The sequence below is a fragment of the Callithrix jacchus genome, chromosome X, assembly GCF_049354715.1.
Source record: "Callithrix jacchus isolate 240 chromosome X, calJac240_pri, whole genome shotgun sequence".
NCBI classification, from domain to species: Eukaryota; Metazoa; Chordata; class Mammalia; order Primates; family Cebidae; genus Callithrix; species Callithrix jacchus.
In genome coordinates, this window is record NC_133524.1 from 54384704 (window position 1) to 54403594 (window position 18891).

Sequence of the window (18891 nt, forward strand, 5' to 3'; positions counted from 1 at the left end):
GGCGGGCGCCTGTAATCCCAGCTACTTGGAAGGCTGGGGCAGAATTGCTTGAATCCGGGAGGTGGAGGTTGCAGTGAGCTGAGATGGTGCCACTACACTGCAGCCTGGGAGATGGAGCAAGAAAATAAATAAATATTGAATGAGTCGAGGATGGTTACAATTATTACTCAGCCCAGTGTTTCTCAACACTGGTTGTATATCATAATCACACTTGGAGATTTTTTAAAAATTTAGATATAGCATATGTATTAGTTAATTAGGGCTGCCATAACAGAGTACCACAAACTGGGTGGCTTAGAGGAATAGACATTTATTGTCTTACAGTTCTGGAGTCTGGAAGCCCAAAATCAAAATGTAGGCAAAGGCCAGGCACGGTGGCTCACGCCTGTAATCCCAGCGTTTTGGGAGGCAGCGGTGGGTGGATCACCTGAGGTCAGGAGTTTGAGACCAGCCTGGCCAACGTGGTGAAACCCCTGTCTCTACTAAAAATACAAAAATTAGCTGGGCATGGTGGCTTGTGCCTGTAATTCCAGCTACTCAAGAGTCGGAGGCAGAAGAATCACTTGAACCTGGGAGGTGGAGGTTGCAGTGAGCCAAGATGGCACCATTGCACTCCAGCCTGGGCAACAAGAGTGAAACTCCATCTCAAATTTAAAAAAAAAAGGAATTAGATCAATGGAACAAATAGATTCCATAGGTAGGCTCAAGTACATTAAAAAAATAAATTATGATGAAGGCTGCAATTGAAATCAGTGGAAAAAATGGTGCTCAGATAACTAGCTATTTGGTAGTGAGATGGTGGGGGGAATTATCCTTATCTCACTCCTTATACGAAAATATGATTCCAGGTATATCAGAAGTGAAAGTAAAAAAAAAAACCAAAAACATAATAATTTTGGAAGAAATATTAATATACTGATTTGTACTCTAGAAATGGGGAAAGCCTTTTTTTTTTCTTTGAGACAGAGTCCCACTGTGTTGCCCAGGCTGGAGTGCAGTGGCGTGATCTCGGCTCACTGCAACCTCTGCCTTTTGGGTTTAAGCGATTCTTCTGCTTCAGCCTCCCGAGGAGCTGGGATTACAGGCGTGTACCACCACGCCCAGTTAATTTTTGTATTTTTAGTAGAGACAGAGTTTCACGATGTTGGCCAGGCTGGTCTTGAACTCCTGACCTCAAGTGATCCACCCGCCTTGGCCTCTCAAAGTGCTAGGATTACAGGCCTGAGCCGCTATGCTCAGCCTAGGGCTAGTTTCTTAATTTATGAGGAGTTGAGAAAAATCTGTTAAGGCTGGGCATGGTGGTTCACACCTGTAACCCCAGCACTTTTGAAGGCCAAGGTGGGCAGATCCCTTGACGTCAGGAGTTCGAGACCAGCCTGGCCAACACAGTGAAACTTTCTCTCTACTAAAAATACAAAAAGTAGTTGGGCGTGGTGGTGGCTATTTGGGAGGCTGAGGCAGGAGAATCACTTGAGCCCAGGAAGCAAAGGTTGCTGTGAGCCAAAATCACACCACTGCACTCCAGCCTCGGTGACAGAGCCAAACTTTGTCTCGAAAAGAAAAGAAAAGAAAAATCTGTTTAAAAAGGCAAAACCCAACAGTAAATGAGTTAAAAATAGGCAAGTAGTTACAGAGAAAGACCTACACACATCAACAGTGATTTGAAAAGATATTTACCCTCATCTATGATTAAAGAAATAGAAATCAGCCAGGCGCAGTGGCTCACGCCTATAATCCCAGCACTTTGGGAGGCCGAGGTGGGTGGATCACGAGGTCAAGAGATTGAGACCATCCTGGTCAACATGGTGAAACCCCGTCTCTACTAAAAATACAAAAATTAGCTGGGCATGGTGGCGTGTGCCTGTAGTCCCAGCTACTCAGGAGACTGAGGCAGGAGAATTGCCTGAACCCAGGAGGCGGAGGTTTCGGTGAGCCGAGATTGCGCCATTGCACTCCAGCCTGGGTAACAAGAGCGAAACTCCGTCTCAAAAAACAAACAAACAAACAAAAAAAACAAAGAGAAATCAAAACAGTAAAATACCGTCTTTTCTTATTACATTGGGAAAATTTTTAAAGTCTGATTACATACACGGCTACTGAGGGTATGAAGAAACAGATACTGTCATATGCTGCTACTGGGACTGTAAGCAAGTACAACCTTTTGAGGGTATAATTTGGAGGTATATGTATATGTATATGTATATGTATATGTATATGTATATGTATATGTATATGTATATGTATATGTATAATCACACTCATACTCCTTAACTAAATATTATAGCCTTTGCTAGTACCATCTCAGCAATCCTTCCCCACTTTTTACTTCCTAACAATTCCTAAATTGTTACTGTGTATCCATTCTTTCCACTTGTAGCCCATGTATTTTGGAGGAAATTGATCCTACTCCCACTTCTGGTCACAGACATTATTAGTTCAGGGGAAGACTTGTAACATAAACAAGCCAGTTAGGGCAAGTCTTGGGAGTCCTGCTTGGAATGTTGGGTCAGAAGTTCTCTCTTTCCTGCTAGACTTAAAGGATAAAACTCACAGCCTCTATTGCCACTGGCAGCCATCTCAGGGTCACCTTGGCCAAAGCAAAGATTTTCAACCTTAAGCATGCATCAGAGTCACTTAGTTTGTTCAAAGACAAATTGCTGGTAGCTACCCCCAACCCCTGCAAGTTTCAGAGTCTGTAGGTTTGAGGTAGTGACTGATAATTTGCATTTTTTTAATTTAATTTTTTTGAGACAGAGTCTCACTCTGTTGTCCAAGCTGGAATGCAGTGGTGCTATCTCAGCTCACTGCAACTTCTGCCTCCTGGGTTCAAGCGGTTCTCCTGCCTCAGCCTTCCCAGTAGCTGGGATTACAGGCACGTGCCACCACGCCCAGCTAACTTTTGTATTTTTAGTAGAGACAGAATTTTACCATTTTGGCCAGGTTGGTCTCGAACCCCTGACCTCAGGTGATCCGCCTGCCTTGGCTTCCCAAAGTGCTAGGATTACAGATATGAACCACCACACCCGTCTGATAATTTGCATTTCTATGAAGTTCCCAGATGATAGTGATGCTGCTGGTCCAGGAATGAAGGGAGAGTGATGGGTCTAGACATAGAAAACTACCTAGAAAAAGTATGGACTGTAAAGTGGAAAGACTGAAAGAAACTGGGTAGCTCTAGCTCACCCTACTGATGGCTGGAGTTGTGTTTTGTTACTCGCAACCAAAAGCATCCTAGCCAATACACCCAGCAATCTTGCCATTACGAATTTACCCTATGGATATCCTTGCAGAAGTTCACCAAGATATGTGTACAGGGATGATCACTGCAGCATTGTTTGTAATAGCTAAAACTAGAAATAAAGCACTTATCAACAGGGAATTAGTTCATCTAATGGAATAGTATGTAGTGTTAAAAATTATTAAATATGGCCAGGCACAGTGGCTCACACCTGTAATCCCAGCACTTTGGGTGGCCGAGGCGGGCAGATCATGAGGTCAAGAGATCGAGACCATCCTGGCCAACATGGTGAAACTCCGTCTCTACTAAAACTAAAAAAATTAGCTGGGCGTGGTGGCGTGTGCCTGTAGTCCCAGCTACTTGGGAGGCTGAGGCAGGAGAATTGCTTGAACCCAGGAGGTGGAGGTTGCAGTGAGCCGAGATCTTGCCACTGCACTCCAGCCTGGCGCCTGGCAAGAGTGAGACTCTGTCTCAAAAAATACATATATATATATATATATATATATATATATATATATATATATATTTCTTGGATGATGGATTACCACTAAATAACTTACTTATGTAACCAAACATCACCTGCTCCTCAATACCTATGGAAATAAAAACATTTTTAGAAAGAATGGTTTTGAGGAAAAAAAAAAACTATTAAATATGGGTGGGGTGCAGTGGCTTATGCCTGTAATCCCAGAACTTTGGGAAGCTGAGGTGGGAGGATAACTTGAGCCCAGGAGTTTGAGACCAGCCTAGTCAATATGGTGAGCCCCATCTCTAACAACAACAAAAAAAATTAAATAGTTTGCATATGCTGCTAGAGAAATATACCTAAGATATATTAATTTAAAATAATCATGATGCCTAAATTTTATGCTTTTAAACAAAAAGTAGATAAATATATGCAGGTTTTTGTGTTTTTTTTGAGACGGAGTTTCGCTGTTGTTACCCAGACTGGAGTGCAATGGCACGATCTCGGCTCACCGCAACCTCTGCCTTCTGGGTTCAAGCAATTGTCCTGCCTCAGCCTCCCGAGTAGCTGGGACTACAGGTGCGTACCACCATGCCCAGCTAATTTTTGTATTTTTAGTAGAGACAGGGTTTCACCTTGTTGACCAGGATGGTCTCGATCTCTTGACCTGGTGATCCACCCGCCTCGGCCTCCCAAAGTGCTGGGATTATAGGCGTGAGCCACCGCGCCCGGCCTTGTTTTTTTTTTTTTTTAAGATGGGATTTCACCATGTTGGCCAGGCTGGTCTTGAACTCCTGACATCAGGTGATCCACCCATCTCGGCCTCCCAAAGTGCTAGGATTACAGGTGTGAGCCATCTAGCCTGGCCATGTTTCTTGCTCTGTCGCCCAGCCTGGAGGGCACTGGTGTGATCTTGGCTCACTGCAACCTCTGCCTCCTGGGTTCAAACAATTCTTGTACCTCAGCCTCCTGAGCAGCTGGGATTACATGCACACACCACCATGCCCGCCAAATTTTTATTTATTTTTTGAGTTGGAATTTCATTCTTGTTGCCCAGGCTGGAGTGCAGTGGTGCCATCTCAGCTCACTGCTACCTCCACCTCCTGGGTTTAAGTGATTCTCCTGCCTCAGCCTCCCAAGTAGGTGGGATTACAGGCATGCACCACCACACTCAGCTAATTTTTTTATTTGGAGTAGAGATGGGGTTTCACCAGGTGGACCAGGCTGATCTTGAACTTTTGACCTCAGGCGATCCACCTGCCTTGGCCTCCCAAAGTGCTGGGATGAACCACCACGCCTGGCCTCTTCTTTATATTTCTATATTGAAAAACAACTAGTGCCGGGTGCAGTGGCGCGTGCCTATAGTCCCAGCTACTCGGGAGGCTGAGGTGGGAGGATCGCTTGAGCCCAGGAGTTCTGGGCTGTAGTGCGCTATGCCGATCGGGTCTCCGCACTAAGTTCGGCATCAATATGGTGACCTCCTGGGAGCAGGGAACCACCAGGTTGCCTAAGGAGGGGTGAACCGGCCCAGGTTGGAAACGGAGCAGGTCAAAACTCCAGTGCTGATCAGTAGTGGGATCAATCGCACCTGTGAATAGCCACTGCACTCCAGCCTGGGCAACATAGCGAGTCCCGTCTCTAAAAATAAAATAAAACAAAAATAAAAATAACTAGCGAATGTTATAAATCATGAAAAGATAAATGAAAAAATTAGAGATTTCTAAGGTATTCTGATATGCAGGCAGGTTTGAGTGGTACTGACATGGGGCATAGTTATAAACTGGTGGACTTACAGCTATCCGGATTGAGACTCAACTAGCCTACTGCTGATTTTACTGTATTTGTTTATTTCAGAGACACAGTCTTGCTCAATCACCGGCTGGAGTGCAATGGAGCTATCATAGCCCACTGCAGCCTCAACCTCCTGGGCTCAAGTGATCCTCCCACCTCAGCCTCTGCAGTAGAACTACAGGTGTGCACCACCACACCCAGCTTTTTTTTTTTTTTTTTTTTTTTTTGGTAGAGGATGAGGTCTCACTATGTTGCCTGGGCTAGTCTTGAACTCCTGGCCTCAAGCAAGCCTCCTGCCTGAGCCCCCCAAAGTGCTGGGATTATAGGCATGAGCAACCATGGCAGCCTGTTATACTTTAATGTGCATATGAATTATACAGGAATCTTGTTAAAATGCAGATTCTGACTGAGTAGATCTGAGGTGGGGCCCAGCAGTCTGCTTTTTTTTTTTTTTTTTTGAGACAGAATCTCACTGTGTTGCCCAGGCTAGAGTGCAGTGGCACGATCTCGGCTCACTACAACCTCCCCCTCCTGGGTTCATGTGTCATCCTCCTGAATAGCTGGGATTACAGGGGTGTGTCACCATGCCTTGCCAATTTTTAAATATTTTTAGTAGAGACAGGGTTTTACCATGTTGGCCAGGCTGGTCTCAAACTTTTGACCTCAAGTGATATGCCCTCGGCTGTGCGCGGTGGCTCACGCCTATAATCTAAGCACTTTGGAGGCCAAGGTGGGTGGATCACCTAAGGTTGGGAGTTCAAGACCAGCCTGACCAACATGGTGAAACCCCGTCTTAAAAAGTCATATGCCCTCTTTGGCCACCTGAATTGCTGGGATTACAGGCGTAAACCATCGCTCCCGGCCAATAGTCTGCATTTCTATTAGGTTTCCAAGTGATGCTAATGTTGCTGAACCACTTATCATACTTTGAATGGCAGGAAAAAAGGAAAAGAGGAAGAAGTAAGAAGGGGAGGCGCCATGAAAATGAAGAGGGGACAGATATGAGACACTGCAGAAACAGAATGTTTGAGCTTGTGGGATGAGGAAAGAATCTGGGATGACTGAAGTTTGTGGCTTGGGTGACTAAGAGGATAATGGTGACATTAATCAGAGATAAGGGAATCAATCTGGAGGAGGATGGGGTATAGGAAACAATGGAGGGGTAGGAACCAGACATCACATTTAGGGCTGGGCGTGGTGGCTCATGCCTGTAATCCCAGCATTTTAGGAAGCCAAGGTGGGCAGATCACTTGAGGTCATTAGTTCACTATCAGCCTGGCCAACATGGTGAAACCTCGTCTCTACTAAAAATATAAAATTAGCCAGGCATGTGGCGGGCACCTGTAGTCCCAGCTACACAAGAGGCTGAGGCACAAGAATCACTTGAACCCAGAGGCAGAGGCTTTAGTGAGCCCAGATCATGCCACCACCCTACAGCCTGGGCGACAGAGCAAGACTGTCTTAAAATAAAAATAAAATGAAATCAAGATACTGATTACCTCTGGGGAAGGTAGGGAGATGGGATCATTATTGGGTTGGGTGGTGGGTTTGAGTGTTCATTTTATTATTGAATTCCATAATGTATGTTACATATATAGTTTTATATTTATCAAATATTACATATATTTTTAGGTGGTGAAAAAGTTAAGAGAAACAGGAGAGAAGTGTCAGGGAAGTCAGTTTCAGAGAATGGGTTGTTTTACAGTATCGTATTGGTATGGTAGACCTCAGTAAGATGAGGCCTGTAGGGAAACCCTGAACTTCATGACTGAGAGCACACGGGTCACCTTTGGAAGCAGTCCCATTCAGATGGGGAGGGCTGATGCCAGATTACAGAATGGGAAGGAATGTGTTATGGAAATCAGGCCTGGGAGTGTACATAAGTCTTTCATCTAGTACCATTTCTTCCCTAACCCACAACAGCTACCATTTATCTAGGCTGTAGTGTATGCCAGGCCTTTTGCATACACATTTAATCCTCACAGCCACTTCACAGGGTGGGCTAGAAGGACTAAGCTTAGTGCTTGTATTACCGCCAGATTATATTCACCTCTGACCACATGCAGGGAACCCCTACTGAAACACTGAACTGGGAATGAATGTTTCGCTATTAACATTCCAAATTTTAGATTCGAGGTCTCAAATGGTTAAGTAATGGGTACCAACCAAAAGTGATGAATTAAGTCTACTCAGAAATGGACCATTTCTCCCTGTGATGCTGTCATTGTGACTCACCAAACTTAACCAGTTTTATCTCCATTCAGGCACATAGTACAATTGTACTTTTCCACCTCTATAAAATTAGCTGCAACCATGTGGCTTGCTTTGGGCAATGAAAAGAGAGAAGTGATCTGTGACACTCTAAGCTTTAAGAGCCAAGGTATTATTTTGGTCATATGCCTTCCTCTGACTCAGTGACGGAACTTTTTAAATTTAACATATTGATGCTCTACACATTCAGAGAAACTGCTGTAGTAATGAACTATGGAAATGATCCTTCAAGGTAGCCTTGGTGGCCAGGTGCGGTGGCTCGTGCCTGTAATCCTAGCACTTTGGGATGCTGAGGCTGGCAGATTACTTGAGGTCCAGGAGTTCCAGACCAGCCTGGTCAACTTGGTGAAAACCCATCTGAGCCAGGCGCAGTGGCTCACGCCTGTAATCCCAGCACCTTGGGAGGCCAAGCTGGGTGGATCACGAGGTCAGGAGATTGAGACTATCCTGGCCAACATGGTGAGACTCTGTCTCTACTAAAATACAAAAAAAATTAGCCGGGTGTGGCGGAACGCACCTGTGATCCCAGCTACTCAGGAGGCTGAGGCAGAAGAATCACTTGAACCCGGGAGGTGGACTTGCAGTGAGCCAAGATTGTGCCACTGCACTGCAGACTGGTGATAGAGCAAGACTCCATCTCAAAAAAAAAAACAAAAACAAAAAAAAACCCAGAAACTCCATCTCTATTCAAAAATATAAAATTAGCCAAGCATGGTGGTGCATGCCTGTAATCCCAGCTGCTTGGGAGGCTAAGGCAGGAGAAATCACTTGAACCCAGGAGGCAAAGGTTGCAGTGAGCCAAGATCATGCCATTGCATTGCACTCTAGCCTGGGCAAAAAAAAGAGCAAAACTGTCTCAAAAAAAAAAAAAAAAACAGAAAAGAAAAGAAAAAGAAAGAAAGTCGAGTCTTGGTGATTAGTCTACTAGCGTTCCCCAGTGACCACGCATGAACAGAGCTCTGCTGTCAATCCCTGTTGGACATATGAGCAGTCAGTATGCTTTTGTTAAATTACGGAGATTTGGGGGTTATCACTGCAGCAAAACCTAGCCTATCCTGATACATTCTCCTTTTCTCAAGTTAGAAATTATAAACATATAAGGACTGAATAATGAAATGAAAATGTAAATAAAGTGTCTAGAACGCTCTCCCTGGCACATAGTAGGCCCTCAGTAGATGCCTTTGTGTATCTATTCAATTACAATAGAATTATCATATTTTTTCACACATAATAAGGCTAGTTGTAGAAGATATAAACAGAAGGCAGTGTGCCAGGCTTACATTATTCCTAATGCTTGTAATCTTAAAAGAGGTATTTTCATTGGATGGGCACCGGTGGCTCATGAATTATCCCAGCACTTTGGGAGGCTGAGGCGGGCGGATCACCTAAGGTCAAGAGTTTGAGACTAGCCTGACCAACATGAGGAAACCCCATCTCTACTAAAAATACAAAATTAGGCAGGCACGATGGCACATGCCTGTAATCCCAGCTACTTGGGAGGCCGAGGCAGGAGAATCACTTGAACCTGGGAGATGTAGGTTGTGGTGAGCTGAGATGGCGCCATTACACTCCAGCCTGGGCAACAACAGTGAAACTCCATCTCAAAAAAAAAAAGAAAAAAAAAAAGAGAGAGTGAGAGAGAGAGATTTTCATTCTTTGTAACTTTCTCCCTCACCTCCATGAAAAAGCACTACAATTAGCCCTTCTTGGATCACCTACCCTCCATTCCTGTGCTGGGGTAGATGAAGCCGTATGACTGATGGTCAATTCGACTTTATCCCAAGATAGATGGGCACTTCCCCCAAAGGAGAAAACTGGGCTTAATTGCCAGAATAAGGAAGGAATGCTGGGCAGGCAGAAATGAGTTATCTACTAAGTCAAAACAGACTTAGATTTAGAACGCTGGGTTTATTACTTATTAGTTGTGTGTGACTTGGGCACCAATCAGTTTGCTCATATGTAAAATAAGGATCGTACTTTGGAGAGTTGTTTAAGGATTAGAAATAATGTACAAGAGTTTAGTACTATGCCTGGTACCTAATAGGTCTGCAATAAATGGTCATTTAAAAAAGCCACGCCGGGCGCGGTGGCTCACACCTGTAATCCCAGCACTTTGAGAGGCTGAGGCGGGTGGATCACCTGAGGTCAGGAATTTGAGACCAGTCTGGCCAACATGGCGAAACCCCATCTCTACTAAAAACACAAAAATTAGCTGGGCGCATGGTGACAGGTGCCTGTAACCCCACCTACTTGGGAGGCTGAGGCAGGAGAATTGTTGGAACCTGTGAGGTGGAGGTTGCAGTGAGCTGAGATCGCCCCATTGCACTCCAGCCTGGGAGACAAGAGCACAACTCCGTCTCAAAAAAAATAAATAAAAAATAAGGGCCGGGCGTGGTGGCTCACGCCTATAATCCCAGCAGTTTGGGAGGCTGAGGCGGGTGGATCACCAGGCCAAGAGATTGAGACCATCCTGGTCAACATGGTGAAACCCCGTCTCTACTAAAAAATACAAAAAATTAGCTGGGCATGGTGGTGCACACCTGTAGTCCCAGCTACTCGGGAGGCTGAGGGAGGAGAATTGCTTGAATCCAGAAGGCGGAGCTTGTGGTGAGCCGAGATCGTGCCATTGCACTCCAGTCTGGGTAACAACAGCAAAACTCTGTCTCAAAAAATAAATAAATAAATAAAAATAAAAAATAAAAAAGCCAAATACTAAAGATTTACTACTATTAAATTTTCGCAGTCCCAACACTTAAAGGCTAGGAAAAGACGTGTGGCTATAAGGAACCTATATAAAACAAAAGATGTAATAATTTTTCACTTAAGGATAAAGTATTTACAAGCTTCAGCTGGCCTCTAATGCTACCTTGAGGCTCAGCTGCTTCCTTTTATAATCTGTACACAAAAGGCACAGAGCGGTTAGGGAGGCCAAGTGCAGCTAGAGTCATTCAGCAGAAACAGTAAAGAATGCCCTGGAGTCCTGGCTTCAGCCTCTGTTCAAAGCATCCCTCTATTGCTCAAAGGTGACTCAGAGCTCAATTTTAAAACACATTTAAGTGAATGCCATCCAGGGCTGAAACCTCATACTCAATCTTCCTGAGTTTTTGCCACCAAAGTATCCTCTGCCTTGAAAGTCTGAAATCTGCTTTGTACCAAAGGCCATTTTCAAAAGGCCATTTTCAAAAGTGTTTTAGCTGTCCTTGACTTATTCATCAAACTTACTAAGCGTGTGCTGTGCAGTAAGTGCCAAGAACACAGAGATGGTCAAGCACAGGCACTGCTCACAAGTGTAATCTAGAGGCAGAGATGCAGCAAAGCACTACAGAGGCTGGCTGTGATGAGTCTGTACTCATTGAGTTGGGGATCAGGAAAAGAATCATAAAGACATGAGCAGAATCTTAGGGGAGTAAGTCGAGTCTGCACGAGAAACAGAAATTTTGGCAATGGTAGAAGTGAGAAGAAATGGATATTGACAGCTTAATGTGTACAGGATGCATTTTATTATGTCTGGAGTTGGGCTGGGGAGGTAGGAAGTGAACCGAGATGTGGTCAGGGGCCAGATCATGAAGGGATCATGGAGTCAGGAGAGCAGCACGTTAGAGGAACACTTTAGAAGCTGCTAAGCATGGTGGATTAAAGCAATGGTTCTTAACATCCTTTCGTGTCATAGATGCTTTTAAGAACCTGAAAAAAAGGTCTGGGCCCTTTCACTGGAAAAAGGTACATATTCTTAGACACAAAATGTTGCTTAAAACTGCCTGGTTAAGGAGTAAGATGGGGAGCAACTGCAATAGTCCAGGTAAGACATGATGAGGCCGCCACTAAGCCACAGGAGCCAGGACAGAAAAGAAACAGATGTGAGAAACGAAAGATGGTTGAGTGTTATTAACAGATGTTTTCATCAGTTGGATTTGAGAAGTGAGGGGCAAGTCTAAGATCATTCACTCCCAGGTCGGTTTGTGATTTAGGCAATTGAGTAGAAAGGAGTGTCACTGACAGAGGTGCAGGCTTCGGCACAAAGGATGGGTTCAGTTTGGGAAATGTCAAGACAAAGGTGCCCTTAGAACATTAAAATAAAGAAGTTAACCAGGAGGCTAAATATGCTCTTCCTTTTGATAATTCTTGTACTTGGTCTCTTGCATTGATACTATACAAATAGATTCCTAAATCTCTGTGCAACACTTCTGAATTGAGCCAAGTGTATCCCCCATTTGCAAAAAGAGATCCAGAAATGGGAAAAGAAATCAAACTTCACACACCCAAAATTATTTTACAACTTTTTTTTACTAAAAGAATAGATTTTTATTAAGCGTTGTAAGTTTCTTTCCATCAGCATTAACAGAACAACAGACCAATTTCCATCACAAAACAACTCCTGAGACATTCTTATTCCTTTCTGAAACTCTTCCATTAACTCCTGCAGTTTCCCCAAAGAAGCATCCATTCAAACTTACATTAATAAACTATGGAGCTTTTGTGGTGAGGTGGACCGAAAAGGCAGGGAATCTGGAATCTGGGAGTGGGAAAGAGAAATACATCCACTAAACACACTGTCAAGAGCACAGGAGAGAAGATAGTAATACAGGAAAAAACAAGGAAGTAATTTTTTACTTTTGTCAAAACATCATTTATCAGGGAGCACTAAAAGTCACTGACTCCTTGCAGTTAAAGTTTCTTTATCTAGTGTGTTATTCTAAAAACAGAATAGAACAGATTAGGAATAGAATAGAATAGAATAGAATAGAATAGAATAGAATAGAATAGAATAGAATAGAATAGAATAGAATAGTAGAATGAATAGAAGGTAGAAGGGGAAGTGCCTTGTGGGAAGTAACTAAAATGAAGTCATCAGATTTGGCAGGGTTATGAGAGATTACTAAAGTCTGAAATATTTATTTTGTTTCATTTACATGAAAATTCACTAGTCATTAGTTACTACCAACACGGACAAAAAGAGCATCTATAAAAGTACAGGGGCAACGTCGAAAGCTGAAATGGGCACCCTAGCATGGGATTTTGTATTTTGCTTTTAACTTGGAAAAGATGGATTTTGTAAAAAATGACTTTATTTTCTTAGAACATCAAAATAACCTCTGACAATATTGAAGATAATTAGCAGTAATAGGGGAATAGGTGCACTGAGCTCTCTACCTGCACCAGCAGACTACTGCAATAAGCCAAGGGAAAAGAAAATAGAAAGTTGAATAAGAAGATGCCAAAGTCACAGGATGGAGAAAAATACAAGATGACACGCAATCGAACAGTGAAAACTCAACCCCCCCGCCCCAAAACCCCAGGCATATTTAGGAAATATGCACCAGGAAGTGAACAAGTATAATGATTAAACCTTAGTAGAATTACACTAACTACTTTAAACTGTGGTCTACTTGTACTGACATTTTAAAGGTGGGTGGGCAGTAGAGGCTGTAATGGTTAACACTGACATGCCCAAAGGAGCCCTGTAAGGTTCCAAAGGACTGGATCGCCATAACCAAACAGCAACCACCACATTCTTTCTACCCTACATAAGCATTCCTGCCCCCAACCCTCCACCGTTCGGCTGTTTTTCTCAGTGATCAAAAAAAGTTAACGTGACTTGGCCAACGGTATCAGAAATCAAGATGGAGACAAAAATCAAATGTCACTAGCCAAAACGAGTACCACTTCTTGGGCTTTAAAGTCTACCCAAAGTCCTACTGGCTCAGAATGAAAATGATGCAAGTGAGCATAAGTTTGTCAGGTCTGGTCCAGACCAGACTGAACTGGTCACTGACTGAATTAAGGGTAGGAGTTATAAACTGATCCCACGACTCACCAGCAGAAATATAAACAACTGCAAGTCCTTGGGAATCAGTGACTATACACAACCAGGATGTTTTGCTTATGGTCCTACAATGTAAAGGGGTCATTTCTAGGGGTTCCGATATGACTCTGTTCAAGAGAGGTCACATCACAGCTAGAAATGGAACCTCAAGCGAAGGATGACAGTCTCTTCGAGTGGTGCAGCAAAGATCAGACCCCACATTCCACAATTTGTCTTCTAGTTAGAAAAAGTTCACTCTCAGTAATAAACCTTAGTTTTCCTGGCTTTTAAATTGTATATTTTGTGAGATAAATCAATCAGTCTAGGAATACGGCCATTTATGGTGCTTTCTTGTAACCTTCTGAACCCAAAATGCTGAATCCAAATAAAAATCAAGTGTGAGATGACCCACTTGTTTCACCCTGGGCTAGGGGAAATAGAGGTGTGTGGAAGGAAGAGAAGCCTTTTGGCAAACTGGAAGCATCCCTGCCAAAGCAGCAATTTTACCTCTCACAGTGCCTGCCTACGAAGTCAGAAATCTTCTTAATGGTGTGAGAGTTCACAATACTGTCATCTGATTGTGTCAGATTCAAGATGCACAGAAACAGCAACTGCAAAAAATACTTTACCAATTTTAAGTCCAAGTGCTTCCTATTAGAAAGTGGAGATATAGGTCTCACAGCTCAGTGATACTGGTTGCTTTTAGAGCTCCAAAGGATTCATCCAGCTGTGGCTCCAGAAAGAAAATTCCAAGCCATGTAAATTTACTACTATCCCTTCCCTTGCTGGATATAGGAGTCCTACCTTCAAGATGCTGTGAAAGGTTTGGCAGGTCCAACAGAAGAAGGGGGACCACATTAGGGGAGCTGATTCCAAAGAGGAGGTTTCTGTATACTTCGTTTCTACTTCGGTCTAGCTAGATGCACCTCTAGTCATCTTTCTTTGGTTTATGTAAGAAGTATCTGGGCAGGGGTCAAGGCATTTCGGGGCTCCCTCCCCCTGAAAATCATGGATTCTCTTAATCTGGAACAGACTAGGACTAAATAGTCTGACGCTGTTTTCAATTTCCTATGATATGATCATTGTAAGTGGGCAGTGAGTAAATAGCCTTCTGGTTGTCTGGGCAAAAATCACCAAGGACCTGCTGTGGGTTAAGGTGCATGAGGTTTTTCAAGAACCCTGCTAGAAGATTAGTCAGTTGTATTCTGTAGAAACGGTACTTCTTGGGCAAGAATATCACAAAGCCCAAAAGGAGGTATGTGAGGCTGGAAGCCTCAATTCCTGAATAAAGACACAATGCTAATTTTTTGCAAGCCATGTTTCCATCCCTCATACTTAGGGTGCCCAAGGAGGGAAACTGGAAATGCAAGGTTGTCTCAATATTATCTCCAGCAAGGAGGAATAGCCTCTTTATCCTGGGCAGATCCTGGCCACACAGAGGGCTGAGAATCTTTTATAGAATACATCTCAAGGCCCAGGCCAGAGTCCTCTAAAGTCTTCCTTGCAAAGCAAATGAAAAGATCCGGTAGTCAGAATGTCAATGAACAAATGAAACAATCCAGGCGTGTAAAATCAAATAGTCAGTTTCCTCACACTTCCCTACCCTATCTTTCCAAAGCTAGTCCTCTCTCCTTCAGGGATTCATGTCAATCAATTCTAGCCTGAAACCAATTTGACCCTGAAGTTCCAGAAGAGATTTCCTCCAAATTGGCCGAAAGCCCTTTCAAATGGTAGTCACCTCCCATCCCCCCTTCTCTCTCCAAACCTTCATAAGGAAATGCCCAACTCTTTCCAATCCCATTCTAACCTCCTGTTTTTACCATATGGGATGTGAGGGCTCTGTTGAAGATTACGCTTGTAACAACCCAAGTGTTTGTTGTTCTGAACAGGCAATTTCTGGAAAGTACTTTTTGTCTAATTTAGAGAAGCCCATCCAACTTCTCATAATTGTGATGGGCTATGACTTAGTTAAGAATTTCACATTTAAAGTGTGGTCTTTTGAAACCCTCCACTCCATAGCAGTGGAAGCATTTCTGGGAAATTCAGTAAATCCTCTGGGACATCACCATGTATGTATGTATGTATGTGTATATATATATACACACATATATACACACATACACACACACATATATATAAAATATGTATAGATAAATAGATCTGTCTCTTTATATAAAGGGTATGTGTATGCATATAGATACACACATCATATACACACACACACACACACACACACACACACACACACACAGTCTTTTCAGTACTCAAGTTCATTACACTGATTCCCACCCTTTCATGGTGTGGGCAGTAGGGAGTGAATGAACTGTGCCACATCTCCTATTTTACAAACAATGCACTGGTTGAGAGGCAGGAAAAATCTGCCCAGTACTTTCCTGATTCACTTGAATCCCCCAGTACAAAGGCCATTGATAGTTCTTTTGAAGTGTATAAAATAAAAAATAAAATAAAATAAAATAACCAATACTACCTTACTTTTCTGAAATCATCTACCTATCTGATTGTCAGGCCAAAGCTAGAGGTGGTGGTACAAAATCCAGGAGTAGGTAAGTTGGAAGGAGTGAGGAAGAGGTGGATACCACTTCACAGAGAAAATGATAATAAAAAATAATAACCTCGCAGATTTATCATGTAAGTCTGTAATAATGAGTATCATTATAAATATTCAGAAAAAAAAAATCTGGAACTTTTCTTTTTTTTGAGATGGAGTCTCGCTCTGTAGCCCGGGCTGGAGTGCAGTGGCACGATCTCGGCTCACTGCAACCTCCACCTCCCAGGTCCCGGGTCAAGCAATTCTCCTACCCCAGCCTCCCAAGTAGCTGGGATTACAGGCACGAGCCACCATGCCCAGCTAACTTTTCTATTTTTTAGTAGAGATGGGGTTTCACCACGTTGGCCAGTCTGGTCTTGAACTCCTGACCTCATGATCCACCCACCTCGGCCTCCCAAAGTGCTGGGATTACAGGTGTGAGCCACCACACCCAGCCCAAATCTGGAACTTTTTCTATAGGAGTTTATGTGATAACACCCAATTTCTGACAGGTACTGCCTTACTAGGCTCCCCGAGGAGATGAAGAAAATAATGGTGCTATATATTCAATTTGAGAATAGGAGCTAGTCTCACTGCCATTCATCTTTGACCAGAACTTATCCAGAAACAGACCACTGAATCTGGAGGCCCAGAAAAAGGCAGGGAAGGGAAAAAGATGGACACAATAGAACATCCCACCAAAATCCTGGAGAAATCTAGGGTAAGCATTTATATCCTCCTCTAGCTTGGGCCTAAAATCAGAAAAGTAAAGGTTTTCCCTCTTCCTGGTTTGGTGAAGCCATCTTCAGCTTGTCAGTCCTCTTTCCGTTGTGTCACAGTTTCTAGCTTTTGCTCTTGTAAGTGGTTCTTCTCCCCATTCCTCATAGGGAGGTAGCGGTTACCATTACTACACTCGTTGCTGTCTCTGGATAAGGCACATTGTGATGGAGCTAGAAGATGATGATCACTCTTCTCTTCCTTGATCAATGCGCCACTGTTTCCATTTACCTGCGAGCGAGATCGACCTTGATGAAGCTCCAGGGATTTAGAAATTGCATCTGAAGAGCCCTGTTAAAGACAGAGATACTCAGTGGAAATGGAAATCCAGACTGGCTGACCCTTCCCCTAAGCATATTCATAAGCTAGCCTGAGAAAATGGTTTCAGTTATTCAAAAACACTGGAAGACCGCAAGCTGGTTGATATCTAGTATATTCTTTACTTTTTATTTTTTTATTTTTGAGACGGAGTTTCGCTGTTGTTACCCAGACTGTAGTGCAATGGCACGATCTCGGCTCACCGCCACCTCCGCCTCCTGTGTTCAGGCAATTCTCCTGCCTCAGCCTCCCAAGTAGCTGGGACTACAGGCGCGCACCACCATGCCCAGCTAATTTTTGTATTTTTAGTTGTGATGGGGTTTCACCATGTTGACCAGGATGGTCTCGATCTCTTGACCTCGTGATCTACCCGCCTCAGCCTCCCAAAGTGCTGGGATTATAGGGGTGAGCCACCGCGCCCAGCCTTCTTTTTTTATTTTTATTTTTTGAGACAGAGTCTTGTTCTGTTGCCCAGGCTGGAGTGTAGTCTGTAATCTGGGCTCACTGCAACCTCTGCCTCCACGGTTCAAGCAATCCTCCCACCTCAGCCTCCCGAGTAGCTGGGACTACAGGCGTCTGCCACCACGCCTGGCTAATTTCTGTATTTTTAGCAGAGACGGGGTTTTCACCATGTTAGCCAGGCTGGTCTCCAGCTCCTGGCCTTAAGTGATCTGCTCGCCTCGGCCTCCCAAAGTGCTGAGATTAAAGGTGTCAGCCACCATGCCCAGCCCGATACCTAGTACATTCTAGTATTATCTTGAGAACTTAGGGTGACAGCATATAGACTCAACTGGAATCCAATGGCAATGATAACACAATAATGACACAGCTTTTTTTTTTTGAGACAGGGTCTTGCTCTTTCACCCAGGGTGGAGTTCAGTGGTGCAATCCTGGCTCACTGTAGCCTCAACTTCCCGGGCTCAAGCCATCTTCCCACCTCAGCCCCACAAGTAGCTGGGACTACAGGCATGCGCCACCACATCCAGTTAATTTTTATCTTTCCTGTAGAGACAGGGTTTCACCATGTTGGCCACACTGGTCTCAAACTCCTGAGCTCAGGCCTTGGCCTCCCAACATGCTGGGATTACAGGCGTGAGCCACAGTGCCCAGCCCAATGTGGCTCTTAATGAATGTTGCTGGGAATAATCACAGCTTCTGATTACCCAGGGGATGGACATGCCACATACTCTGTTGTTCCTTTTATATAAGAAAACTGAAGCTTCTGCCGGGCGCGGTGGCTCAAGCCTGTAATCCCAGCACTTTGGGAGTCGAGGCAGGTGGATCATGAGGTCAAGAGATCGAGACCATCCTGGTCAACAAGGTGAAACCCCGTCTCTACTAAAAATACAAAAATTAGCTGGGCATGGTAGTGCGTGCCTGTAGTCCCAGCTACTCAGGAGGCTGAGGCAGGAGAATTGCTTGAACCCAGGAGGTGGAGGTTGCGGTGAGCCAAGATCGCGCCATTGCACTCCAGCCTGAGTAACAAGAGCAAAACTCCATCTCAAAAAAAAAAGAAAACTGAAGCTTCTAGGAGGTCAAGGCAGGCAGACTGCTTGAACTCAGGAGTCTGAGACATGCCTGGGCAACATTGCAAAACTCTCTCTCTAAAAAAATTACAAAAATTAGCTGGGCATGGTGGCATGCACCCGTGGTCAAGCTACCCAGGAGGCTGAGGTGGG

General features: G+C 43.9%; 1 protein-coding gene across 1 annotated transcript in view; it reads right to left on the reverse strand.

Moving 5' to 3' along the window:
- Positions 1–12043: 12043 nt before the first annotated feature.
- Positions 12044–18891, reverse strand: part of FAM120C (family with sequence similarity 120 member C) — a 105075-nt gene continuing 98227 nt past the window's right edge. Inside the window, exon 16 of the mRNA XM_002807889.6 lies at positions 12044–17185. Within this exon, the coding sequence (XP_002807935.4) occupies positions 16931–17185 (255 nt within the window). The 3' untranslated portion in view covers positions 12044–16930. The remainder of the gene's footprint in view (positions 17186–18891) is intronic.